Raw genomic sequence first — 25,911 nt, 5'->3', positions numbered from 1 at the left:
GCGGAGCACACTGGAACAGTGAGTGGGGAGAGGGGGTGGGCCAGACTAGGGGTTCTGGGCTGGGGCTATAATGGGGCACTCACTAAGGAGACAGTATCTGGGTACCTGAGCAGCTTGTGAGAGGCCAGAGGGAGTGGACTGTGGGCAAGTCTGGAGGAGGAGAGTCCAGGCAGATGGAAGAGCGTGAGCTAAGGCCCTAGGGCAGATGTTGGAGGAATAGCCAAGAGGTCAGTGTGGCTGGGGGTCTTGAGCAGAAGGGGAAGTAGAAGCAGTTAGAGAGGGGAGGGGGCCTTCAGAAGAGCCAAAAGAAAGGCAGGGTCTGGCTGGGAGCAGTGGCTCACGCCTGTAATCCCAGCACTTTGGGAGGCCGAGGCAGGCGGATCACGAAGTCAGGAGATCAAGACCATCCTGCCCGACATGGTGAAACCCCATCTCTACTAAAAACACAAAAGTTAGCTGGGTGTGGTGGTGCATGCCTACAGTCCCAGCTACTCAGGAGGCTGAGGCAGGAGAATCGCTTGAACCCAGGAGGCAGAGGTTGCAGTGAGCTAAGATCGCGCCACTGCACTCCAGCCTGGCGACAGAGCAGGACTCAAAAAAAAAAGAAAAAGAAAAAGAAAGAAAGGCAGAGTCTACCTCCCCACAGATAGGAGCTGATGGAGGCAAGGCTGGCTCTCACCCCTCTGCGTGTCCCCAGCACAAACCAGGCACTTCACAGCTTCTCAAAAATGCAGCAAATCAAGCCAGCCCCATGGGGACAGGACCTGGGCTTCCTGGTCTTCCACTGTGCCAATCAAGTGTCTAGACCATGACCTGACAACATTTCTTATCTGACCAGCCCCTTCCCTGGGGCCTTGGCAGTGACTGCCACCTGGGCAGGCAGGCATCTCATGCCACCGTGTGCAGGAGACCTGCAGCCCACACATCCAGGCCCCAGAGGCTACAGCACCACAGATGGGAGGTGTGCCAAGGCCACCAGGCGAGGGCACTAACAGCATCCCATAGGCAGAGCTGCCCTCCATGCTGTGGACCACTCTGCAGCCCCACAAAAATCCCAGGCCTCAGCAGACAGCCTCTTGGTCATATTATACAAGCAGCCTAAATAAGACACCTTTAATAAAAAGGAAACACACAACCCCATTTATATAGCGTGTAAAATAGATTAAAATAATTTTAAATGTGTGAGTAACTCACAGAGACTGTTTAAAAAAAAAATCACAAGCAGCACTTTCTGGTGAAGACAGCCAGAAACAGGGGCTTGTCCTGCAGACAAGGGACCCCAGAAGAGAGGGGCCAGGCCATGGATGGTGAGAGGTGAAGCCAGCTGGACTTCCTGGGTCGAGTGGGGACTTGGAGAACTTTTCTGTCTTACAAGACGATTGCAAAATGTACCAATCAGCACTCTGTAAAAACGCACCAATCAGCGCTCTGCAGCTAGCAAGAGGATTGTAAAATGCACCAATCAGCTCTCTGCAAAACGCATCAGTCAGCACTCTGTAAAATGCACCAATCAGCACTCTGTAAAATGCACCAATCAGCAGGATCCTAAAAGTAGACTCCCTAAAAGGGAGGATTGAAAAAAGGGCACTCTGATAGGACAGAAACGGAACATGGGAGGGGACAAAAAAGGCAATAAAAACTGGCCACCCCTCAGCCAGCAGCGGCAACCTGCTCCGGTCCTGTTCCATGCTGTGGAAGCTTTATTCTTTTGCTCTTCACAATAAACCTTGCTACCGCTGCTCTTTGGGTCCGTGCCATCTTTAAGAGCTGTAATACTCACCGTGAAGGTGTGCGGCTTCATTCATGAAGTCAGCCATATCACAAACCTGCTGGAAGGAACCAGCTCCAGACACAATGGGACCCCTACGATGTAGTCCTGAAGGCTGGCCTTTCCAGGAGTGGGACACTGAGCCTGGCTTATACCCAGGTACTACGTGGAAGAGCAAGGTGCTAGCGCCATGAGCATCCAGCCTGAGTCCTCCCTTCCATTTTCCATGCTGTCCACCAGCTCAGACACACCGGCAGAGATGGTGGACCTGAGGTTTGGGCATAGGCACGGAAATGGTGCTTTGGGTCTCACCCACTCACCCTTGGCTTCTGTGTCATTTAGGAAACAACTGTAAGGGCTAGCGCTGCTCAATTGCTGCAGCTGTCTTGTGGCGGCCCCTCTTAAATCACACACCTCGTGTGATGGAGAACTTACCCCCTGACAGACATCTCTGGCGGCTGACGCTAGGAGAAAGCTTTTCTTTGCTGGCACCAGCTTCCCTAGGAGAACAGCCCCGGAGGTTGTTTCCCAGAACTCCATGGGGGGACTGTCCCCAGCCTACCCTTGCTCCTCTCATGGGACCTGGGACCTCTCCTGAAGCCCAACTTGGTCCTCCTACCGGGACGCACGCCTTCCTCCTAGGTCAAATGAGCTGCTCCTCTTCTCTGTGAGTCCCCAACCCTGTCCCTTGCCCATGCCTAATCACAGACATCAAGTCCCAGCTGCCTGGAGGGCAGCCACCAGGGAACCGTCAGTGGCTGGCACCACTTCCCACCTCTACTCCCCAGGGTCCTTTCCACCTGCCACAGCTCAGGCCTCACATTAATGCTCCTCCAGCTCAGCCAGCCAGCAACTGAGTGCTCCTCCAGATGCACCTGAATCCCACCTCTGCCCACCTCTGCCACATCTGATCCAGCCCCATCATTTCTCATCTGGATGGTGGCAGTAATTCCCATGGCTCCCTGCCTAGACCCTCATCCCACCCCCAGACACAGCAAGAGGAACCCTCAAACCTCCGTCAGACCCCCTCTCCAAGGAAAAGCTAGGCCCAAGCCTGCCCCACAAACTCTTGCTGCACTGGCCAAGCCCTTGTGCCTGCTGTGCTCCTCCCCTCCCACTTCTCCCTTTCTCCAGTGTCACCACCACCTCCATAGGGCCTGTCAGATTGTGCACCCATTCCTCTTCCTTGGTTTAGTTTCACCAAAGCACTTCCATTTTGTGACCTATTACATCTTTACTTACTAATTTTGTTCACTGTCCCCACAACTGGATGTGGCTCCAAGGGTGGGGTCTTATCTGTCCTGCCCTCAGCTGTGTCCTAGAATCATCAGATGCCCAGCTATGTTCACTGAATGTACTAACAAGTGAAGAAAACAGTCATCAGCTCAGAGTAAATGATGCAGAAGGTGAGGGAATGCATGCTCTCTGAGGGGATGGGCCAAGCCCAGAATCTTGTCCAAAGAAGGCACAATAACTTTTCAGTTGTGGTAAAATATGCATAACATAAAATTTACCATTGTGACTATTTTTAAGAGTTCAGTGGTTTTAAGTACAGTCACATTGTTGTGCCACCATCATCATCATCCATCTGCATAACTCTTTCCATCTTGTAAAACTGAAACTCTGTCCCCCTTCAACACGAATTCCCCATTGCCCCTCCTCCAGCCCCAGAGTAGGCTCACTGTGCACTGGCTAGCAAATTGTCAGAGTCCAGTGAGAGCACACCCAGGTACCCAACAGGTTACATGAAGTGGGTTTGTTCCTTACAGATAGGTAGCAAGGGACAATGGAAGCCTGGGATCCCCTGTCTTGTTCATTCATGTGTGCCCCACTTGCACCCCAGCTGAAGGGTCCTGGAAAGCAGGTCTTGGGCTGGGTTTTAGACCATGGAGCAAAGAGACTTGCTGGCTAAATCATTGAAGGGCATCCTGCTTCTATGGGGGGAACTAGAGCAGAGCCACGGCTGCCCCAGCCGTCCCTCTCTATGGATGTCGTATCCACAGCACATTCTACAGTTACTCTTGAAGACTACAAGTGAGTAAAAGGGGAGAAGCGAGATTATCCAAAGCCACCTAAACCCTGGCACCCCCGTTCTACTTTCTGTCTCTATGACTTTGATGACTGTAGGGACTTCATATAACTGGAATCACACAGTATTTGCCCTTTGCTGACTGTCTTATTTCACTTAGCATCATGTCCTCAAGTTTCGTCCATGTTGTAGCATGGGTCAGAACTTCTTTCCTTTTTAAGTCTGAATAACATTTCATTGTGTGTACAGAGCACATTTTGTTTCTCAATTCATCTGTTGATAGACACTTGAGATGCTTCCACCCTTTGGCTATTGTGAATCATGCTGCTACGAACATGGGTGTACAAATAAGGCACAAATAACTTCTTATTGTAAGATCAAATAAGGGAATGAGGAAATGAATACATGAATGAATGAACGAATAAATGATACGTAAAGGGCATCCTTCCTCCGCTTCTCCCACAGCCCCACTCACTCCCTGCCTGTGATGCTGGTCTCCTCCTCCTCCTCCTCCTCCCCCTCCTCCTCCTCCCCTCCTCCTCCCCCTCCTCCTCCTCCCTCTCCTCCTTCTCCTCCTCCTCCTCCTTCTCCTCCTCCTCCACCCCCTCCTCCTCCTCCTCCTCCTCCTTCTCCTCCTCCTCCTCCTGCATCCCCCATCAGCAAGAGCACAGGAGATCCATGTGGACTGGGCCTCCAAGAACCCGCTGAGCTGCCCAGCGGGGCCCCTTCGCAATGAAGCATGCTGTCCCTTCTTTACAAGGGGTTCTGCTTGCTTATGTTCACAGGATGTCCAAGGTCTCCTTGAAGATCAGGAAATGCAGGCAGCCATCCCAGCCTCTGAATAGCCGCTGTCGGCATCACACAGACCGGGCATCAGACAGTGTGTGGTCCTCCTTGGTTTCTCCTACTTTCTTTCCCTCTTCCTTCCTCCTCCTCCTCCTCCCTGTTACACACCAGGGAGGCTGCTGCATGATTGATGCAAAGCCAGTGGTTGCTTGAAGGGGAACGTGAGGATTCCAGAAGCTCTGATTGGGCAGGGTCCTCTGAAAGTCTCTACTCTTAGCTGGTCTTAAACCTCGTTTTGCAGCTGTCCTGTTGTTCAAATAAAAGCCTACCCAGAGCCACAACAGTTCAGAGACATGAGGGGAGCTGGTTTCATGGTTTCCCCTCCCCACAGTGGCCCTCTATGGAGCTTGCCCATCCACTCATGTTACACGGGACAGGACCAACACCAGACAGCTGACAAAGGGTGTGGTGTCCAGCAAATCAACCCAGGGGCAACTGGAGCTTGACCTTGCAGGGGAACTCTGGGAGCCAGTGTGGATAGCACCCCTCAGCATCATCTACCTGGGGGTGAGGCAGGTGTCTATCCATAAACTCCCGCCCACCCCTGGTTGAGAACCACTTTCAAGGGTGGAAGGGGTGAATTTCTTTGCACTTTCAGGCTGCTGCAAGGGCAGGCTTTGGTGGCAGCAGAAGTCCTGAGCCAACTCAAAGCCAGAGCTTATAACTGAAAGAACTGGGCCATCACTCATTCATTCGTTCGTTCATTCATTCACTGCAGGGCCTGATGGGTTTGACTGAGAGCTGCTGAAGCATCAGTGTGGGAATGACATAGCCTGACCTATGAGACCCTGAGGAGCCCCAAGAGTGGAGCACCCCTAGGGTGACACCCATGCTGCCAAGGGACTGCCAATCACCCTGCCCCTGCCTCAGTTTACCACCAGCAGGCAGGGGAAGAGAGGGTATTGCATTCCACTGGCTGTGACAGGGAAGGCCAAGCTAACTATTGTCATATGAGATCTTCACACATGGGTCATAACCACAGTGAGAGTTTGGCCGGGACTTCCCAGTGTGTAAGTGTGGGGGCAGTAGGACATTCACTTATCCGGTCCACAGATCTTTGCTGTGCATTTGCCACATCCCAGCGCTGTCCAGGAACTGGGGTGCAGGACAGGCAGGGTCTCTGCCCTTCCGGAGCAGACATGCTGGTGGGAGAGATGGGCAGCTCCTGAGGACTGCCCTCCTGTAAGTGCCATGGAGACAACGGAAGGGAATTATGCCAGACCCTCAGGGACCCCAGCACAAACTTGCCTCCAAAGCCCAGGATCTCTCCTGGACAATAGTCCATCATCAGCCCACAAGGAGGAAGGAGCAGCAAAGGCCTGCAGAGAGCCAGCCCTGTCTCCTTGCCCAGAACAGGGGTGCCCCCTGCAGTTCTGTGAGCTGCTCCATCCTAGCAGCTCCCATCAGCTCCAGGGACACCACGAGAACACCAAGTAATACCCTCGCATTTATTCCAAAAATCTTTTGGGAGGAAATCCTACTCATTGCATGTCCAGGCACCTAATGAGGACATGAGATCGTGTTATCGGTTCCTATTTTAAAGAGGGGGAAACTGAGGCACTGAGAAGACAGGTAACTTGCCGAAGGTCACACAGCTAACAAATGACCTGGGTCTTAACCACAGTGCTAGGCTGCCCCATGGCTCAGCTGTGCTCGTATTCGGGCCCTTCACTGATTGAACTCAGAATAGCTGTATTCTGGAATGAATTGCAACGCAGTTCAGCCAGCTAAGCCTTCTCTGGGAATCTTCTCAGGGCTGAAGGTACAGGACTAGCTCATCAAGTTACTTTGGGCTGAATTACACCCCAGCTCTGCTTGCCATTCACTAGGTGTGAGACCCTTTTCTAAGCCTCAGTTTTCTCATCTGAGAAACAGATTTCACCCTCTCTATCTCAAGAGGTTTTTAGGATTAACCACACTGGGATTAGCCACGGCCATGCCCAACATCAATGCTTCCAAAATGGTGGAGGTGGGGATGGAGAGGCCCCATCCTGGGCCTGGCACACATAGCTGGTCCCCAGTGCAAGCTGGCTTCTATCTCTGCCTCTGCTTGGAGAGGGCCTGGGCTCCCTTCAGGCTCCAGGGCTGGGGAACGATGCCACTTGGTGCTCCTGCACCACATCCCCACATGAACCCCAGGACCATTCCCAAACCCTGACTGCAGGACCAGCCCAAACCCCTCCAGACCTTCCCCCCGCCCACACTCAGCCACCAGCCACCATTCAGACAGGAGGAGGGACTCCTACAGATACCCCTGGGGGAAGAAAAAGAACCACTCAGCCAGCATCCTCCTGACTCTGAGTTTGCGGGGCGGGAGCGGTGTCTGAGCATTTGCAGAGTAAGTTCCTTAAAGCGCAGGGGAATGCTAGGTGGAGAGGAGCCGTGAGAGACCTTGCCCCAAAGATAGATCCCAGGTAGATACACAAGGCATTGTGAGTGGTGGTGAGTGCCAGAGCGCACTGCAGGGTGAGTCAGGGTCAGAGCAGGCCTCTTCTGCGAAACGACCCTTGGGAGCCCAGGACGGAAGAAGGAGACAGTCCCTGGCAGCCGGGAGCACAGGGAAGAGCATTGCAGACTGAGGAACAGCATGCGCGAGTGCCCTGGGGAAGGAGGGAGGTTGGCTCATTCGAAAAGCAGAAACACACGGAGGAAGTTTTCTGTCACTTTCCATTTTCTCCACTACCAGGCAGGGAACTCGCTCGTTTCTGTGCTCAAGGTCACATGGTGGTCTGCGGGACAGCTGGGCTGCCTTCCTTCAGTAACTCTTTCCTCACCCCAACTTTTCCACCTTCTTCTCCCATCTGCCCTTTCCCTTTCCTTTCTCCAGGCTGTCTCTCCATTTCTCCCCCTCCCTTTCCGCCGTTTCTGTGCCTCCCCACCCCCCACTCTCTCACACACACTTCCCTGTTTCCCCTTTTCTCTCTCTTAGAAACTGCCGCTGTCTTCCACCTCTGTCTCTCCTTTCAGCATTTCTTACCCCGTGTCTCGGTCTCTCCTCCCTCGAGGTCGAGTCCCTCTGCGTGTCCTCCCCTGCCTCGGCCTCCACCTGCCCCTTGCACGGGCGGCGCTGCCTGCCGTGCGCAGCGCGAGCCTCGCTAATGCATTTCGCATGGCGCGTCAGTCAAACGCCCTTCTAATGTCCTTAAAGCACGCAGAAAATTGCATCCTTATGAAAAAGGAGAAAAAAAGCAAATTGCCTGGTGGAGGCGGAGCCGCCGCGGGGCCTGGGGCGGCTGCGCGTGCGGGCCGAGTTGCGTTCGGCAGGGCGGACTTGGGGCGGCTGCGCGTGCGGGCCGAGTTGCGTTCGGCAGGGCGGACTTGGGGCGGCTGTCAGGGGCTCTCCCGGGCCAAGGCGCAAGAGCAGGACGCTGCCTCCTCCCAGCGCTTCCAAGTGGCGCCTGGGCCCACATTCTTGCCCGCTCTCTCCCACTCTTCCACCTCTCCTTGCTGGTTCCGGACACCCTGGCCTCCCACTGCACCACCTCCTTCCGCTAGGCTCATAACCGCCCCCGGATCTTTCACTTGGTTTCGCTCATCCCCAGGCGCTTTTTACAGACGTCCCCTTCCTCCTGGTCACTCAGGTCTCCACTGAAGGGTCACTTCCTGAGACCAATCTTCCCAGACCACCCTGACTAAAGCCCCCACCCTACTCATCTTCTATCACCTGTTGCATTTTCCACATGACAACGATCACTCTCTGAAATCATCTTGTGGATTTAATTGTGGCTTCTTCACCGTCTGTCCACCCCTCCCTAGCACAGTGTCTGGCACGTAGAGGGCATGTTGAACAAATTGGTGAAAAAATGAGTGAGACTTATTCCAGGCAGGCAGGGGCTCTGGAGACCCTAAGGCATGTGGGGCACCCCAAGCTGGACCTTGAGGCTGCTGAGTGAGGGGCAGTGGAGACTAACCAAGCTGAAATCAGATCCAATTCGTTGCTAATGGCTTTGTGTTCCTGGGCAAGTTGCCTAACATCAGTGAGCTTTATCTTCTGGAAAATGGGAGCAGGAGCACCTAGCTTACTGGGGTGTCCCTGGATCGATAAGATAATTCAGAAGAAATAGGGGGGGTTCTGTCCCTAGCCCTGAGAATTGTCTGCCACACTCAATAAGTGCTTGTTAAAGGAATGAAGGGCTGACATAAGAGCTTGATACCTATCAGTGAGTCTATGCTGCCACTGATGTCAGATGCACGATTATTTCCTGAAGCACTGAGAAAGAAACGTTGTTTAAATATTGCGAATGAAGCCATAACCCATTGCTCTCATATCACCTGGAATTTTTATTTTATACTTACTCAAAGACCTCTTTTAGGCTTATTAGGACATAGATTAAAAAAAAAAAAAACCCATAGATCACTATTGAGTTTACATCAAAACGGAAACTATCAGCACAATCAATCATCAGTGGAGGTATTCCTAAAACTTCTTTGAGGTCAGAGGCACCTCTCTCAATGGACACCATCTAAGCTGCTCCTCCCCTGTGAATTTCTGTGCCTTGCTGAAGGACCCCCACCCTCTGCCCCGCCCCAAGCTGCTCCTCCCGTGTGAATTCCTTGGCCTAGCTGAAGGACTTCCCTCCGTGGTCTTCCCATCCAGCGTTGGTGCCTGAGAGGCCAGGGGCCACCACTGTCCACTGGAATGGCTAAATAACCTTGGCGGTACACCCATGGGAGTGGGCGGGGGGTCACATGGAGCATCCATGACACCCACAGCCTCTAGGACCCTCACCCCTATCTCAACTGTCATGGAACCCAGATTTCAGAAATGGGAAGATGCTGTCTTAAAGTCGAGACCTAGGAACACTATTGTGTAAGAGCTAAGACAAATTGAACTTCTGAAGTCACATCAGTGAGGGTCCCCCTTCCAAAGTCAGAGAGATCCCAAAAGGGAAGGCCCTTCCGTGGAGGGGCCTCTGACAGTCCTGGGGCAGGAAGTTATGAGTGGACCCGGGGACCAGAACAGGGTTAGAGAGCTGAGCCAGAGTCAGCACCTGCTAGCCCCGCGGCTGCAGTTACCTTCCTGCCCTGCCCAGCGGAGCGAGAAGTCCCAGCTCCCTTACCTCCCTACAGTGGGGTTGGGGAGGTGGCAGTTGAGAAGTTTTCCTTCAGCTCCGAGATCTGCCCCGGGCTGGGCTGGGAGGGAGGGTGGGGGCGGTAGGTGGGACCGCTGGGGAACCCAGCCTGGACAGAGAGGCAGAGGTTCCCAGCATCAGCTAGTCTCCTCCGTGGACACAGGAACCCAAAGTGGGCTCAGGGGATGTCCTTTGCGTTCCTTCTCCGGTACTGTCATTTCTAGGGCAGAGGCTCCCTGACCTGTAGAAAGGAAATCAGGCAGGGGAGCAACTGAAAACAGAGGCGGTGCCAGGTTTCTGCTCGGACCCTGGAGCTCCAGGGAGATGGGGAGAGATGGCCGAGTGGAGGTGCTCACTCCGGGTTGAGAGGACCACATTTTGGCCACTCCTAGCCGGCCCTGCTCGGTTTCCCTGTAGGCACAGTAAGACAGTGCCCTCCTGCTCCAGGGGACAAAAACTTCAGATTCTGCTGTTGCGACTTGGGCTGGGACCCGCGCTTCTTTTTTTTTTTCTTTCTTAGTCCCCACAAGTGATCCTCTCGGGGAATCCAGAACAGGGAAGGGAGCAAGCCAGAGGAACTTATTTTTTTTTTTTAGGTGAAAAGCCAGGGGGAGGGATGGGGCGCCCCCGCTCGCGACTACGCCTGCGACTGTCCTCGCGGTGCAGGGGCTGTGCGTGGAGCCCGCGGTGAGCTGGAATATCCAAGTCGGCTGCAAGTGGCCTTCCGTTCCCCACACGCCTCCTGCGTGCTGGGCCCAGCTGGGCGCCGCCCAAATCTTCTCTCTCCCGGGACTCTCCAGCTCCCCTTCTACTGACCAGGAGAACGTCTTGCTCCGGCCAGCACCACACCAGTCGAGAAGCGACCCCCTCCCCCATGCCGGGCCGGGGCCCTTCTGACAATCCTCCCCAAGGACTCCCTCATTCCCCAGGCCACCTTGAATAAAGCACACTGAGCGCAAGCTTCGCGCCTCTGGGCGAACGCTGCGGCCAGGCTAATCCCAGCCCTCTCTCCGCCCCCAGCCCTTCGCGTCCCCAGGGTCCAGGCGGTCGCAGGCGCTCCCCACTCCCGCAGGGCCACAGCTCTCGCGAGACTCCTGGGGCCTCTCCCTCCCCTGGCTGCGGCCCCCCGGGCTCCGGGAAGCTCAGCCACCGCCTGGGCCCAGGCCATATCTGGGTTTTGTTTCCCAGGACTTTGGGGATGAGAAGAGACTTGTGCATAGAGGGGAAGAGGAACGAGATCCAAGAGACCTTTTCTTCAAGCCCCGGGCCTGAAATGAGGGATGCGACTGCTGCCTGCAGGCAGAGAGACAACCTCAGCGCTCGGTGGCTGGGGCGCAGTGGCACGCAGGGCGGGCGCCAGGTAGCTCGGGTCGGGCACGCGCAGTCCGACAGACCGCGTTACCTTGGAAGACAGGACGCGGCCCTTTACCTAGAATGGCAGCTTTGCGGGCTAGGTCAGCACGGGGTCTCCGGGCCGGCGGGCAATCGTCTGCCTCTGCGCCTTAGCTCCCTGGAGCGGGCCTGGAGCTTCCGTTGGGTCTCAAGGGTTCCACCAAGCAAGGAAGCCCTGAGCTGCCCAAACACAATGGCGTACAGCCCTCTCCTCTTCCCCAGTCTCGGGGACTCGGTCTGTCTCTGCGTTCCCTGTCCCGCCAAGGAGCACAGAGGTGAAGGCAGTGACAAAAACTCCACCCCTCCCGCACTGCAGGGCCTGGAATCTGGTCTCCCTCATTTGAGGCCCAACTTCCCCACTGACCCACAGGTGACCCCCGGACCGGAGTTCCCGCATCAAGTTCCCCTCTGTGCCGGGAGGGGGCTGTTCCCGCTGAAATATTGGGGCCCTTGTGCTCTGACTCCGGATTGGCCGGACCCCCTCCCCCACCCCTCAGAGCCCTGGTCCTACAAAGACCACTAGGTCCAGAACAGCGAGGCACCTTGGGAAAATGCCAAAGACTCGCAGGGCAGCTAATCTGCAGAAGGTTGCCTTCCTCGGATTTAGTAAAACCGGAGAGCCCTGAACTAACTGTGACTGATGCTGGTCAGATACCACTCCTTGCCCCTCTTGACTGGTTTAGGTGCATTCTACCTTCTTTCACAACTCTGTATGGTAGAGACCGCTGGAAACCAGGTCCCTCAGGCCTCCCTTTCCACAGAAGTCAGACCTTCACTTCCTGTCCTTTCAAATGGAGAGGATTAAATGCAGTCAGGTAAGTCACTTGGCTGCTGGGACCAGTGCAGGAAAGTTACTGCAGGGTCACCAGGTTGAAAGACGTAGGAGTAACCTCAAGCCTGGAAGGGATTAGGGGCCGCAGTCACACACTGATGATTCATTCATTCCAGGCGGTCAAGGTTGGGTAGGTTTTCTGGCTTCTCAGGAAAAGCAGGCGAGTTGTCTGGGAGCTGTTTGCAAGGCTGAATTAAGAACTCAGAGTGAGCAAGAGCTGGTTTCCCACACCCGGCAGGACTAGGGTGAGGAAAGTGGCTGCAGCCCTTGGAAAGCGCTTGCTCTCTCCCTCTCCTCTCCCCAGGCCGCCCTCCCACCGGCCCCCCACCCCCACCCCACCCCACCACTCATTCCTTCAGGCCTTGAGGTTCCGGCAGGGGAAGTCCAAGCTCAGGTTCTGGGAAGAGCCTGTCAAGCCAAGATCTGAAAGGCAAGCTGTTGCCACAATAGGTGGGGGCCAGAAGAAGTCACTTTCAGATTCTGAAACACAAAGTCTGCAGCTGAGTTTTTTGTTTGTTTGTTCCTGAATCTCTTTTTTGTTGTCGTTGTTGTACCTAAATCTCTTTTACTTTTTGAGCCTGGAAGGACCTGGCTTCAGGAACTCTGAATGGCCAAGTTTCATAGTCTTCCTGAGCTTTAACCAGTAAAGTGGCCATCGCTCCATCCCCACCTCTGGTCATCCTCCCCACCCCCAGCTTCAGGAAGCACGAGGACAGGAACCCACAGGCAGCCGTGAGCCCAGCCTGGACTGCGGGAAGGCAACTGAGACCTCCATGAGAAGGGGGCACCTGACAGCACACGCAACCAAGCTGTGTCGCTGCAAGGGAGCACCCTCCCTAGGCCGGTGTCAGCTGAGTCCTCTCTCTCCGTCAGCCAGGTGCTCTCACTGCCCGGACCTGGAACTCAGCAGCCCAGGCGCCGCCGCCCTGAGTATCCTGAAGAAAAATGTGCGAACTCTGGGGAGCCATTGCTGCTGCAAGGACCCGCGGGCGGGCTACCGCGCTGGTGGGGGGCTCTGTCCAAACCTTGCGTCCTCGACTTCCCATCCGCCTCATAAAGGGTTGGTGAAGACCATCTCAAGGACCGCACAAACTGGTCCTTCAAGTCCCAGGAAACCGAAACAACAACCGACGCGGCTCTCTGTCCGGGCCACTTCCGGAGCGAGCTCTGCGGCGGACCTCTGGCTCCCGCTCCTTTGGGCACCCGCGGTGCGGCCAGACTGCTCCTGCCAGCGGCTCTCTGGCTGGCAAAGGAGAGGAGGTGGAGTTCAGACTGGCCCCTCACGCCCAGAGTGGAAGCGATTCCTAGGATCCTGCAGCCACCGAGCCGCCCGCCCTGCCTAGCCCGGGCTTGATGGTGAAGAGCACAGCTGCCTTCGACAGAGCCGGAGGAAAGGAAGTTTAAGAAGCAATTGCCGGCGTTCCGCTTATCTTGCCGCGCCCACCCCCACCCTCTGTGGATTCAGAAGCTGCTCCACCGAGCCCGATTGTGTCATAAAATATTTTATTGGAAAAAAAGTCACCGTCTTCGCAAGAGGGGGTAGGGGCCCCAGCGACATCGGGGACCCGGCCTCCAGGCCGAGCCGACGGGTTGCCTCGGGGCAGTCTCAGGCCGTGGTGGCCTGAGCCCAACCGCCAGGTCCCCGACGTCCAGTAGCGGGTGTGTGCCTGGAGGCTCCCCGGCCGGGAGGGCAGGCCCCAGACGGGGTGGGGGTGCAGAAGAGGAGCGGGGCGTGAATGCGCGTGGAGCGCTCTGCGCCACGGAGCTCAGGGCAGAGACTGTAGCTTCCGCCGCGCTGGATGCGAGTCTCCCAGGTTAGAGCCCAGAAGCGCGCTGGGACCTGGGTCTGGCTTTAGGGTCTGTGTCCTTCCTCGTTTGGCCCCAACTGTCCGCATTCAAGATCATAATAAAAAGGTTTAGGAAGTAAACGTCTTGGACGCGGAAGGGCCGGCTCGCGGGTTTCCGCCGAGTGAGGGGGCTGCCGGTGGCGTGGGCATCCCGGGCCCGGCACCGTATACCGCCCTCAGTCCTCGCGGCTCCTGTCGCTGGGCTCGCCCGGCACCTCCGCCGGTTTCTCTGCATCCTTGGCGCGCTCCTGCTCAGTAAGCTGCTCGCTCGTTGGAATTGAGTTCTTCTTGGGCCGCCCCTTGGGCTTGGTGGGAGACTCCAGGCCGCCGCCCTGCAGCACCTGCACCGGGGACCGCCAGCACCTGGGTGAGCCAGGACGTGGACTGGGGACCCCCGAGGAGACTTGAACCCAGGTGGGACTAAGGAGTGCAGGGTCCATATGAGGAAATGGTGGGGAAATGTCCCGGGAAATGGTGGTTATTTGTCCGAATGCCGCCTGGGGAGCGGCCTGGCCTGGGGAGCATAAGACTGCCAGGAGGCCTGAAGGTGCCGCGGGAAAGGAAGAAATGTTGGCTTACCCAAGGGGCAGAAAGAACTGAGAGGGTTCCGGTGCGTACCAGGCACCGAGGGAATCGGGAGGTTGGGCAGAGTCTCCGCGGGGAGAAGGAGGAGAGCAGCTCTGCATGCACCGGGGCATGGCCCAGGAAGCCGAGGGGCGGGAAGCCACCAGGCACACTCACTATTTTCTTCCACTTCATCCTCCGATTCTGGTACCACGTCTTCACCTGCAACTGGCTCAGGCCCAGGGACTCAGCAAGATCTATTCTGGAAAGAGCAGGGCGCACTCTCAGCAAGGCAAGTGACCACCCTCCCACAGCCCGCTGGCCCCAGCCTTGCCCCGCCCTACCTGTCCGGCGTGGAAAGGTACTTCTGCTTCTCGAAGCGTTTCTCCAGGCCCATCAGCTGCAGCTCGGTGAACACAGTGCGGCTCCGACGCCCCTTCTTGGCCTTGGTGCCTGGCTCCCCAGGGCCTGCCGCCTCCAGCTTCCCGCGGAGCTGCAACTCGAGCGGCAGGTGTGGCGCACCCGCGGCGCCGGGCAGCCCAGGCCCCGCCGCCAGCAGCGCAGAGCTCAGCCCTGAACAGCCCAGCGGCGCCAGTGGGAACTTGAACACCGCTGCCTGCTCGGCCTTCAGCACGGCTGCGAAGAAAGAGAATGAGGAGCCGGGTGAGGTACGGCCGCGCTCCTCTGCCCCAGGGGCTGCCGCACGATGTGCCGCGGGGGTGCTCGCGCTTGGCCAGTGCCACCCAGCGCAAAACCTCCACGCCCTGCCGCTCGGCGCGGGTGGCGCAGATGGAGACCCTCCTCAACGCTGCTGTTCCCCAGATTTGGGAGGGAGTATCTCCTCGACCCTGTCTGTGTTCTGTCCTGGAGTTCTCCAAGCCTCAGCTGCCTCTGAGATCTCGGGGTTCTTGATGAACATGTTTGCAGCTGCGAGAAACTCGGAGTGTGTCTTGTCTTTCGGGGAAAGTAGAAACCAAAACGAAAACGGCAGCCGGTCCTAAGAAGATGGGCGTTTGCTCCAACCAAATCAGCATTGCTGCGTTCGAAAAAGAACATGCATGGAGCGTGCACATTTGCTCTTCCGTGCGTGGCACAACAGCCATGGGTGGCCAGGAGTCATCTGGGCCGGAGTTGGGTGCTTCCCGGAAATTCCAAAGTACCCTGAGAACCTGGAAATTATTGTTCACGTTTTCTATTTTCAGACGCTTCCCCATGAAGATGTTTCCATTTTCTTCAGTCCTAAAATGATTGTTTGCCCGCTTCAAACGAATTAGTAACAACAGAGCAGATGGAGATGAAAGGTGGCCGAATGGCCGAGTCCCAGTTGGACTTAGAAGGAGCGCGCTGGCCCTGCCGTCTCCATGCTGGGGAGCACCGACTAGGAGGTGGGGGGTGCAGGGAAGGCGACTTGAAAGGCTGAGGTCCCGGCTACAGCGTAGGAGCCTCCCTTCCCCGACAGGCCTGTCACTGAGGTGCGAGTCCTAGCCCGGCTGGAGTCGGAAAGGGCAGGGCAAGGCGCAGGTAAATGTGGGGCAGAGGATCCGTAGGGAAAAGGTGAGAAATGGGAGGCAGACCGACCCCAATGAGAGAAGCCGAGGGAGGCTGACCGGCAGACGGGTGGAAAGCGAGATAGGGAAAGACAAGACGAGGGTGGAGTGCGATGGAGACAGCACCATCAGGACAGAGCAGGCCCCGCCAAATTAGGAGAAAGGGCAGAAGCTGAAAAGGTCTGCGCAGGCCGTTCAAGCCCTGCAGAGGCCCAGCCGACCTGAAAGCAGAAGGGACAGCCAGCAGCTGCTCACAGTCAGGCCTCTGGCCCCGAGGCAAGGCCCAAGCAGGTCCGCACTGCGGCCAAGGCCGCGTTCCTCGCCCGCTGGAGCTCCCGGGGGCTCCGGGCCGGCTTAGGCCCGCGTCAGCACCAAGCCCTCGGGAGCGCAGGCCTCCTCCCCAGAGGTCCGACTTCCCTGGCTTGGGCAGCCGCGGCCACTCCCGGCCAGCCCTCTGCGGCGAAGCCCAGGCGCCCGTGGCCTGAGGTCGCTTCCACCCACGAGAGTCCGTAACCTGGCCGTGCGCCTGCAATAGGGATGCTCACTCGGGGTCCCCGGGCTGGAGGCCGAAGGGAAGCAGTGAAGGAAACAGCGAACACCCTCCCTGGGCGGCCCGCGGGCACGAGGCCTGGTTTCTGTGAGGCCTGGCGCTTGCACCCTCCGCCTCCCGCCTGGAGGGCTCCGAGAGACGGTCCTAGAATCTGCGCTCCCAGAGCAGCTTCCCGGGGCTGCTTCGAGGCCGGAGAAGGCTCGGGGCGCCCCCGCGGTTCAGCTCGCTGTCTCCCGCCAAGCCCGGCCCGCGACCCCTCGGCCGCCACACGTACCCAGGTGGCTGTGGAAGGGCCGCGCCGCCAGCAGCGCCTGCACGCCGAACTTCAGCAGCTCGCCCGCCGCGGCAGCGGCGGCTGCGGGCGCGGCGCCCTTGGGCCCTGGTGGCTCCGTGAGGATCTCCTCAATCATGAAGCTGCGATAGCGGTGCGGCCGGTGGTCCGCGCAGCCCTCGGGCGGGCCGAAGCGCGCGGCGCCCGGCTCCCCCGGCCGCTGCATCGCGGCGCCCACTGCTGCGCCCGCGGTTTGGCAGCGGCGGCGGCGGCGGCTTGGCTCCGGCGCGGGGCCCGCACGGAGCTCTAGGCCGGCCCGCAGCTCGGGGCGGCGCGCGGGCGCCGGCTCATGCCCCCTCCCCCGCCGGCCGGCCGGGCGGAGGCGCAGGGCGCGGGCGGGGCGCGCGGGGCTCGGCCGGTCGAACCCTGGACTGCGCCCCCGCCCCGCGCCGCCGCGCCTCTTGCCCGGCCAGCCCCGCGTCACCGCCCCGCCCCGCCCCGCCCCGCGCCACCGCCCCCAACCCCTAGGCTGAGCCGGAGGGAGGGACCCAGAAGGGAGGGAGGCGGAAGGGAGGCCAGAAAGGAGGGGGCCGCGTGAAAGAGGCCGGCCGACCGAGACCGAGGGAGACCGAGCGGAGCGCACGCCCTGGAAGGAGAGAGCCGGAGAGTTCGGGAGGCAAGACCCCCAGAGACGAGAGTCGGAGGGATCAAACGACACAGGTGAGAGAGGGGGCAGAGGGAGACGGCGTGGGCCAAACAAGATTCCAGACAGTGATGTGAGGGTACCAGAGACGCCACCGAGATGTGCGCAGAGAGACCAAAAGAGGCGTGAGAGCCAGCGAACTGTGACGTGACGGAGGGCACAGAGGCAGGCGGGGCAGAGGGAGGGGGCGGTAAAGAAAGGGGACAGCTAGAAAACGGGCGGCTTGATCGGCTTTTAGGTAGCCCCGGAAAGGTCGGGAGGAGGAGGGGCAAAGGCCGCGCTCCTCAGCTGAGAAGGAGGTGGTCTCGAGCAGCCTCCAGTCCCGGGCTCCACACCGCCAACCCGGCAAGGGTGAGGCAGCGTTCAGGGATGCAAGGGGCAGAGCGGTAGCAGCACCTGTGCACCCCTCCCACCTCTGCCTCAGTTTACCATGTACGGCCTCATTTCTCTCCCGGCTGCCCTGAGAGAAAAATGTTCTCCAGCCGAGATTTGCTTGAATTGCAAATTCAAGTGATCCATGGACACATCCTCCTTGACAGCCCCCAGGAGGCTGTGGGCTGGTTACATCTCCCTAGTTAGAAAAGGAAAAGGATTCGAGGAGAAGGGAAGGATGCAGCTTTGCCTTTTCCCAGCTTTGGAGCATCAAGAAACTGTTACTGGGCAGAGTTGGGGCCAGGGGGCCACTGGGTGCTCTGAGAGTGTAAAGACCAAACTCTGGTGGGACCTGGCTCCATTGCGGAGCCTCAAAGTCTCCAATATGGTGGAGGAAGTTGGCAGTGCCTTCTCTAGATCTTTCTTTCCATCCTTAGAAGAGTATAAGCCCAGGCCGTGGAGTGAACAACCCCAAAGCTACCCTACGCTGAACTCCTCTCTTTGGTCCTGCCACTACTGGTGAAACCACTGACCCTTTCTGGGCCTGTTTCCTTACCTGTCCTGAGGAGATGCTGACCTTTGGCTCCAGAGAGACTGTGAGAACTCAGCGAGGGGGTCCTGCACTCTGAGGGTCCTGCACCCTGGGAGCCCTTAGGTCTGTTTGGAGAGAAAACAGTTCCTCCAGGCAAGAGGGGAGAAGTGTCCCCAGGAGGTTGGGGGAGGAGCACCTGCCCTCCTCCTCAGGAATCACAGGTCCTACCTCCCAGCCCCATCCGTCATTGCCAGTCAGCACCTGACGCACTGGGGGTGTCCTGGGCCACCCCGAATTCCTCTGTGAGCTCCGTGTGGGACCTCAGTCTTTACCTCAAGTAATTAGGGCTTACCACACCTACAGACATGCCCCCCCCCACCCAAGTTGAAGTCCTTTCTCCAGCTCCAGCTGCTAGTGGGGAGGCCTTCAGGCTGGCCCTCAGCCCCTGGCACCTGCCCCAGACTCGGGAGTGGGGGTGGGCGGCAGGTGGGTAGGACTAGGAAGTGGCCCAGATCCTTTGTCCGTAGGGCCTGGAGTGAGGACAAGACTACCTTACTCTGGTAAGATCCCAGTCCCAAGAGCCCACTGTCTCTCCTTCCCAGTTGTTGCATGACTTTCTGAACTCGGAGTTACCATTGGGACTGAAAGACGGTGGCCTCAGTGGCCTCCAGTTGCTTCAGGCTCCCTCGGAGAGTGGTACTGTGAGCCTACATGGTTCTTTGGAAAGGGTGGAGAGGGGCCCGCTAACAGCAACAGTATCCCACACTGAGCAGGCCTCCTGGTGAGAAACCAAGAGACCAGGAAGCTGGCCCTGTTGGCCAAGCAGCCACCGACATCCTACCTGGCAAATAGAAACAAGCCAGTGTCTCCTGGGAGGCCAGGGCAGCCCAGTCCGGCTCCCCTATCCGTGGGTAGGCTCAGAGAACCGTCCCTAGATGAGTGCAATGGTATCACTCAATCCAACCATCTCCTTCTTCAGATGGGAAACTGAGGCCCAGCAAGAGGCAGGGCCTGGTGCAGGGACTACAGTGAGTAGGGCTGGTTTACTATTGCTCCTTGTACAGAGCCATATCAAGCCCCTTTTCCCGGCTTCCTCCCTCACCTCCCCCATCTTAGCAGGGCCCCTGCCCCCTCCTCACCCCCTGGCTTCTACATCTCCCTAAGGGCATAGCCTAGTGGTGGTTTCTCCCCTGAGTAGGCCCAGCTAGCCTCTGTCCCATCCCCTGTTATTTGGGCTCTAACAGAAGCCACCCAAATTTGAACCATCTCTGCCCTCAAGGCCTGAGGGTCTCACATCCTCAAAATGGATCCCCAGATTCCAGATCCAAGGATTTGGGGATCACACTGTTCATCAGCTGTCACTAAACTTATTTTACTATGAGCCATCGCCCTGGAGTAGCTCCTTGGTCAGCTTGTGGGGGAGGGGGTCATTTTCAGGATGAAGGCCTCATCTCTAGATTGTGGGGAATCAAAAAACTAGTGCAGCCCAGCCCTCGCCCCATTCCACAGGTGTGCACCCCCAGCTCCTTGGACACTGGCCAGGACCATTTCCTGCAGCCCCAGGCCAGCCCTGCAGCATGAGCAGAGGTAGGCTTTGGGAATGAGGCCCTGAGGGCTGGAAGGAGAATGCCCAGCGCCTAGGGAACTTTGGGAGACTGCAGCTGGCTCCAGGGGCTGAGAGAGCCAGGGTCCTGCCCCTGGTCGCCCAAAACAGCTCCCTCATAGGTCTGTCCCTGGTCCCCCGGCTCTTCCTAGACACAGCCTCCCCGTCGCCCGACCCCCAGGGCAAACCAGCAGATAAACCCCTTTTAGGCGAAAATTACACAAAAACGGCGGCGGCGGGGCCTCCTCTGCTCAGGCACTGCTGCGTTGGCGGCCGAAAAAAGAGGCTCCCAGAGAACGGGAACCCCCTCCCTGTCGAGGACACCGAGGCCCAGAGAGGGGAAGCCTCCTTCCCAGTGGGGTGCCGTCTGGGATTGCAGTCCCCACCCCAGGGGCGCAGCTGCCAGCCCGACGCCTGGGACATCCCCCCTCCCGAGGCCTCTAGCCGCCGCCGCGAAAATCCCGGAAACCGTCCTGCTCGCGGCGGGCGCAGTGGAAAAGGTGACCTCAGCGCCCCAGGCCAGCCGCCCTCCCTAGCAGCCGGGCGGCAAGGGGCTCCGGGCGGCAGGGGGTCCTCGGCGCCGCCCGGTCGCTGGATGTGGGGCCCTCAGAGCGCAGAACCGGCCCCCTCCCCACCCATGTTCTGCTCCTCAGACCCTACAGCCCCTTTGGAGGCTGCGGGACAGGGAGGGGACCACCTTATTCCCACAACCGAATCCCCTAAGCATTCAGGTGTAGGTTCCAGAACCACCTCACCTCCACCCACACCCTTCTCCTACTCCAGCGCCTCCCAGACCGGGTTGTGAAATGGCTCCGCGTGCGAAGGTGTCCAGGAGCCCTTCGTTGTGCAGAGGGGGAAGCTAAGTCTGGAAGGAGCACTCGGGGCAGGCTCAGCGGCCAGCAGCCAGCGGCAGGGGGATCGTGCATCGTTTGGAGGGCGCTGGGCTCTCCTCCATCCGCCTCGGCCGTGGCCAGTTTGTTTCCGCTCCCACTTGCAGCGGGTCTGCAACTTAATTGGCAAAACGAAGTTGGGGCCGCGGTGGAACGGAGGCTTCTTCCAGAACGGTCAGCTCACCTCCGGATGCGGTCGTCCGAGCAGCCGCCTGCGGGGGGTCCCTCGCCCTCTAACTGGTTGGCGTCCAGCCCCTAGGGGCCCAGGCGGCCCCGGGCCGCCCCACCTCGCGGCCTTCTGCTCCCCGCGCAGCCTTGAGCGTCCAGACGCCCAGCACACGGTCCGTCCCTGGGGACGCGTCGCGAACGCCGGGAATGGAGCTCGTTTCCTTTTTTCTTTTTTCTTTTCTTCTTCTTTTTTTAAACGTTTGGTTCTGATTGTCCTCGGCCCAGCAGGCTGTTGGTGGCGTTGGTGGTGCTGCTGGGACTGGGGCACCGGCCTTGGCCGCAGGTGTGCTGTGCTCGACAGAGGCCGCCTGGACCTCGCCCCGAACGCCCCGTCCGGGTGGGCTGCGGCGTTCGCCCTGCTTTTGCCCCGCGCCGAGACTGGCAACATCTTTTCTAGCTTCAAAACAGAAAATTTTGGAATTATAAAATTACCCCCTCCCCACGCTTACAGGTCACTATCTCCTGGAGACCACCAACTCGCTTTCTCTTTGGAGAAGCCAGTCTCTGTGACCCTTTCTTTCATGAAAATTTCGAACTCAAATGTGGGCATTCGTTTTGAGTCATTTCAAAGCCCTAGAAGCTCGGGGTCAAATTGTGTTTCGGGTGACAGCGCCTTTAGACACATCCCCCTGTCTTTCCAAGCTCCCCCTCTTGGAGCAATTTACAAATTTGTTGCTTTGGAATTCGCTACTTTATTTTTGTTTTGTAAGTTTTGTTGTTGATTTTTTTTTAATGTTTAATTTTCTATGGAAGTGTTAGTTTAAATACATCCAACAGCCCAGCGTGGTGGCAAGCGCCTGTAGTCCCAGCTTCTAGGCAGGTTGAGGTAGGGGGATTCCTTGAGCCCAACAGTTCGAGGCTGCAGTGAACTATGATTGCCCCACTGCACAAGCCTGGGCGACAGATCCAGACCCCGTCTCTTAACAAAAATAATAAATAAAAATAAAAGATAGATCCTTAGATAGGTAATAAATAACTCGCTCCTGTGACCCGGAGATGACCCGGTTCTTAGTAGTCCAGGAACCTGAGGCGATGCTCCTGGACACGCGGAGCCGCCAGCCCGCAGCTTTCAGCCCTCCAGGCCCTGGACGGGTCCCGCCTCTATTTCACACCCACCGCTCGCCAGCCCCGGCGGCTCCCGCAGAGACCTTGCATCCGAGTCCAGTTACGCGAACCAGCGGCGCCTGAGGCCACACCCAGAGCCAGGAAGTAGCCATCTGGGTGCCGGGGCTCGGTGGGGCCCGGCCGCGCGGGCCAGAGCTGCTAGGCGCGGACTGCAAAGCCGGGCGGGGACGGTGTTTGCGACCCGCATGGGCGCTCTCCCGCCGGCGAGTGTGGACCCTTCGAGAATGCTCCCTTGGCCCAGGTCTGATCCCCACGAGCATGCAGCTTCGGCCTTCCGAGGAGAGTCAGGGTCGGTGCGGACCGACTCCGCAGGCCCTCCCTGCCCCATCCGGGCTGGTGGAGCCCATGAAGCGCTGGTCACAGCCCCTGGAAGCTGCGGACCCGGCTCTTCGAGGAGCCTCCCCGACGTGCAGAGCCCGAGACCCCAGAGAGCGTCCGGCTCGCGCAGGCCAGAACGCGGCGAGGCGCCCGCGGAAACGGCTCGGCTTTTCTTTCTTTTTTTCCCCTTTTCTTTCTTTATTTGCTTTTTTTTCCTCTCTTCCCTTCTTCCACCCATTTCCCCCTCCCCTTTCTTTCTTTTTTTTTAAGTCCTCCCCCCACCCCTCTTCTTTCTTTTATTGCTCTCTCACTCTCGCTCTTGTTGTCTCCTCTTCTGCTCCCGCTCCCCCCCCCCCTTTCTGTTCCTTTTCATCAGAAGGACGGCCAAGCCACAGTCCCGTCCTCCTAATAAGAGAAGAGGCCTTCATGCTCGCGGTGTGCCCACCAGGTGCCAGACTCTCTGCAGATTTAATACGTTTAATAAGCACAGAGCTCTTGGAGGGTTCTATAGCCTGTGTAGTGGGTGGGGAATTCTTTCCAGCTTGGGCAGCCTGGGGAGCTAGGCCTGGGATTGGGGAAGGGGTCTGGGCCCTGGCCCCTTAGCCAGGTGAGATGGACCACAGCATCTCCTCCAGAATGTCTCCTGTGGCAGGGAGGCCAGACTACATCACATTGCCCACGTTCCAGCAGGGACTCACACTTGCATTTGTCCTTCCTGACGCAGGACTCTACTCTGGCTACCAGTCCTGTCTTCACCTGCCACCTCCCCCCTCCACCACCATGCCAGGACTGGAAGGGAGAGGGGGCTGGGCACTGCCTCCTCCAGCTGCACCTCCCACTGGGTGCTGCTTGGGAGAGGATGGAACAGGGGGCATGGTGCTTCTTTTACAGGCAAGAGTTCTGGGGTCTGGGGGGAAAAAGGAGGCCACAGCCACACCACCCCTCAGATGCCAGGCAGGATCAGCCTCTGGTACCCTCACTCCAGGCCAGCCCTCCTGCCTCCTTCTGGTTTGAACTGACTGAAGATGACACACGGAGAGGATGGGGACAGGAGCTGGTGCCACCTCCACAGGCACTGGGCTTCCCTGGGCCCCCTGTTCCATGTCACACCTGTACTTTCTGCCTTGTTCCTGCCTCTTGGTGCCAGGAATGGGCTTACAAGCCCAGTTCCCAAATGGCCAAATTCTACACATTTGCAGATAGGCAGAGCACACAGGGGACCTCGAGATGAGCTGGAACCCTGGTTTGCAGACCTCTCCCTGCTACTGCCCTTGAGCAAGCCCATTTCCTGTCCAAGCCTCAGTTTTCCCAAATGAAAAAACAAGAGGGGGTTTTTAGGTGAATCTTTCTCCTTGCCAGTGTTAACAGCTTAGGTCATGGTTTGAAAAACTTGTTCTGTAAAGGGCCATATAAGCAAATATTTTAGACTTTGCAGGCCACATGGCCCTGTTGTGGGGACTCAGCCGTGTCTTTGTAGTGTGAAAGTAGCCCTAGATAATGCATAAATGAGTGGGTATGGCTGTGTTCCAGCCAACTTTATTTATAGATATGAAAACCTGATTTGTATCTAATTTTCACGTCGCAAAATATGATTCTTATTTTTTTTCAACCACTTAAATATGTAAAAACCATTCTCAGTTTGCTGGCCAAACAAAAACAGGCAATGGGCCACAGTTTACCAATTCTTGTGTAGTTTCAATTATTCTGATTGCACAAATATTGCACTTCCATATCAGACATGTTGCCTTATGTTAACATTTTTTTATTTTAATTTCTTTTCTCCAGGAAAGCATCTATTAGTTTAACAGTATTTGGGACTTAGGAACACAGAATCACCTGACTCATTTCCTACTCCCATTTCTGAGTTCTCAATAATTTAAATGTTTCCCTTATTAATACTATACCCAGACACTGGATTGCACAACGTACAATCACCCTCTCACTTAATCCTTGCAACAGCCTTTGGAGTAGAGACAGTTTACCCTGCCTTCCAGCTCCTTGCACACCCCTGGAGACAGGACGCTCACTCCCTTCAGTGGCTGCCTAACGAACTGCTGAGAGCCCAGTGACGTAGGCTTGCAGCCCCTTAAGGGCGAAGGCCACCCCCGGTGAGAATGCTTCTTCCCAGCCAGCCATTCCCAACCCCTGGCAATTCCATCTAAATCCTCGCCAGCTGCTGAAATGTGGATGGACAGGGGGCGGTGGCTCTGATTTTCTGGGAGTTTCCCAAGCCTTGAGCCTTTGCAGCTGCCACGTAACAAATCTTGCAGGGACTAGGCAAAGGGAAAGAATATGACAGAAAAATAGAGATTATAAATGTGTTGCTTGCTAGAAGTGTTTCCAGGAAATCTTGCTCACAGGGAGGCCTTATCGCCCCGCCCCCGCATCTTCCTTGGTTCTTGCGCCGTCTGCTGGTCATATTGAGTCTTAACCATGCTCACTCGGAACCGTTCCTCTTATAAAGGAAAACAAGACTGCATGATCTCACTTGTATATGGAATCTAAAAAAGTTGACATCATAGAAATAGAGTGAAGTGGTGGTTATTAGGGCCGGGATGTGGGGGAGAAATGAGAAGATGTCGGTCAAAGGGTACAAACTTTGAGTTATAAGATAAATTCTGGGGATTTACTTACAGCATGGTGACTATAGTTAACAATCACGTATTGTGTGCTTCAAGTGTGCCGAAAGGGTCGGTTTTCAGTGTTCTCACCAACATGGTAACTATGTAAGGCGATAGATATGTTAATTAGCTTGATTGTGGTGATCATCACAATATATACATATATCAAAACATCACATTGTACACATTGAATACATACTTTTTTTTTTTTTTTTGAGACAGGGTCTGACTCTGTCACCCAGGCTGGAGCCCACTGGTGCCATCTCAGCTCACTGCAACCTCCACCTCCCGGGCTCAAGCAATCCTCCCACCTCCTGGGCTCAAGCAATCTTCCCACCTCAACCTCCCTAGTAGCTGGGACTGCAGGCACACACAACCATGCCCGACTAATTTTTGTATTTTTGGTAGAAACAGGGTTTCACCATGTTGCCCAGGCTGTTCTCCAACTCCTGAGCTCAAGCAATCTACCTGCCTTGGCTTCCCAAAGTGCTGGAATTACAGGTATGCGCCACCATGCCCAGCCATATATACAATTTTTATTTGCCAATTATACCTCAATAAAGCTGAGGGAAATTTTTTTTAAAAAAGGAAAAATAATCCAGTACTTACTTTCCCTCTCTATGTATCAAACACCTTGCTGGTTGCTGAAGATACAAAGAAAAAGGCATCTTATCTGCCCACGGGAAGTGCAGTTTAACCATGCAGAGACATACAAATGTGCTCACAGCCAGTGGCAAAGACACAGCAAGCAGAAGGTGGTGGACACAGCGGGAGGGAGCATGCCATGGAGCAGAGGCATGC

General features: G+C 56.9%; 1 protein-coding gene and 1 long non-coding RNA gene across 2 annotated transcripts in view; both read right to left on the bottom strand.

Annotated features, from left to right (window-relative positions):
- Positions 1-13,425: 13,425 nt before the first annotated feature.
- On the bottom strand, positions 13,426-17,153 carry BARX1 (BARX homeobox 1). Its single transcript, XM_055271881.1, has 4 exons — positions 16,722-17,153; positions 14,695-14,986; positions 14,528-14,612; positions 13,426-14,127 (listed from the first exon to the last, which is right to left on the bottom strand). The coding sequence occupies exons 1-4, from the start codon at positions 16,942-16,944 to the stop codon at positions 13,963-13,965; spliced, it is 765 nt and encodes a 254-aa protein (XP_055127856.1). The 5' UTR covers positions 16,945-17,153; the 3' UTR covers positions 13,426-13,962.
- Positions 17,154-24,274: 7,121 nt separating this feature from the next.
- The window catches only part of LOC129479186 (uncharacterized), a 45,844-nt gene continuing 44,207 nt past the window's right edge, over positions 24,275-25,911 (bottom strand). The window contains exons 3-4 of the long non-coding RNA XR_010120016.1: positions 25,124-25,211; positions 24,275-24,990 (exon numbers count right to left, since the gene is read on the bottom strand). This is a non-coding gene — a long non-coding RNA (uncharacterized lncRNA). The remainder of the gene's footprint in view (positions 24,991-25,123; positions 25,212-25,911) is intronic.

The sequence above is a fragment of the Symphalangus syndactylus genome, chromosome 3, assembly GCF_028878055.3.
Source record: "Symphalangus syndactylus isolate Jambi chromosome 3, NHGRI_mSymSyn1-v2.1_pri, whole genome shotgun sequence".
Classification (NCBI taxonomy): Eukaryota; Metazoa; Chordata; class Mammalia; order Primates; family Hylobatidae; genus Symphalangus; species Symphalangus syndactylus.
This window is presented reverse-complemented; position numbering and strand designations above follow the sequence as displayed.

What these genes read in the sequence shown, in the direction of transcription:
- BARX1 (XM_055271881.1), bottom strand. Translation starts at nt 16,944, where the DNA reads ATGCAGCGGCCGGGGGAGCCGGGCGCCGCGCGCTTCGGCCCGCCCGAG. An exon ending in GCCCTTCCACAGCCACCTGG is followed by an intron (nt 14,987 to 16,721) that starts GTACGTGTGGCG and finishes CTTTCTTCGCAG; the next exon opens with CCGTGCTGAAGGCCGAGCAG. An exon ending in GGATGAAGTGGAAGAAAATA is followed by an intron (nt 14,128 to 14,527) that starts GTGAGTGTGCCT and finishes TCCCCGGTGCAG; the next exon opens with GTGCTGCAGGGCGGCGGCCT.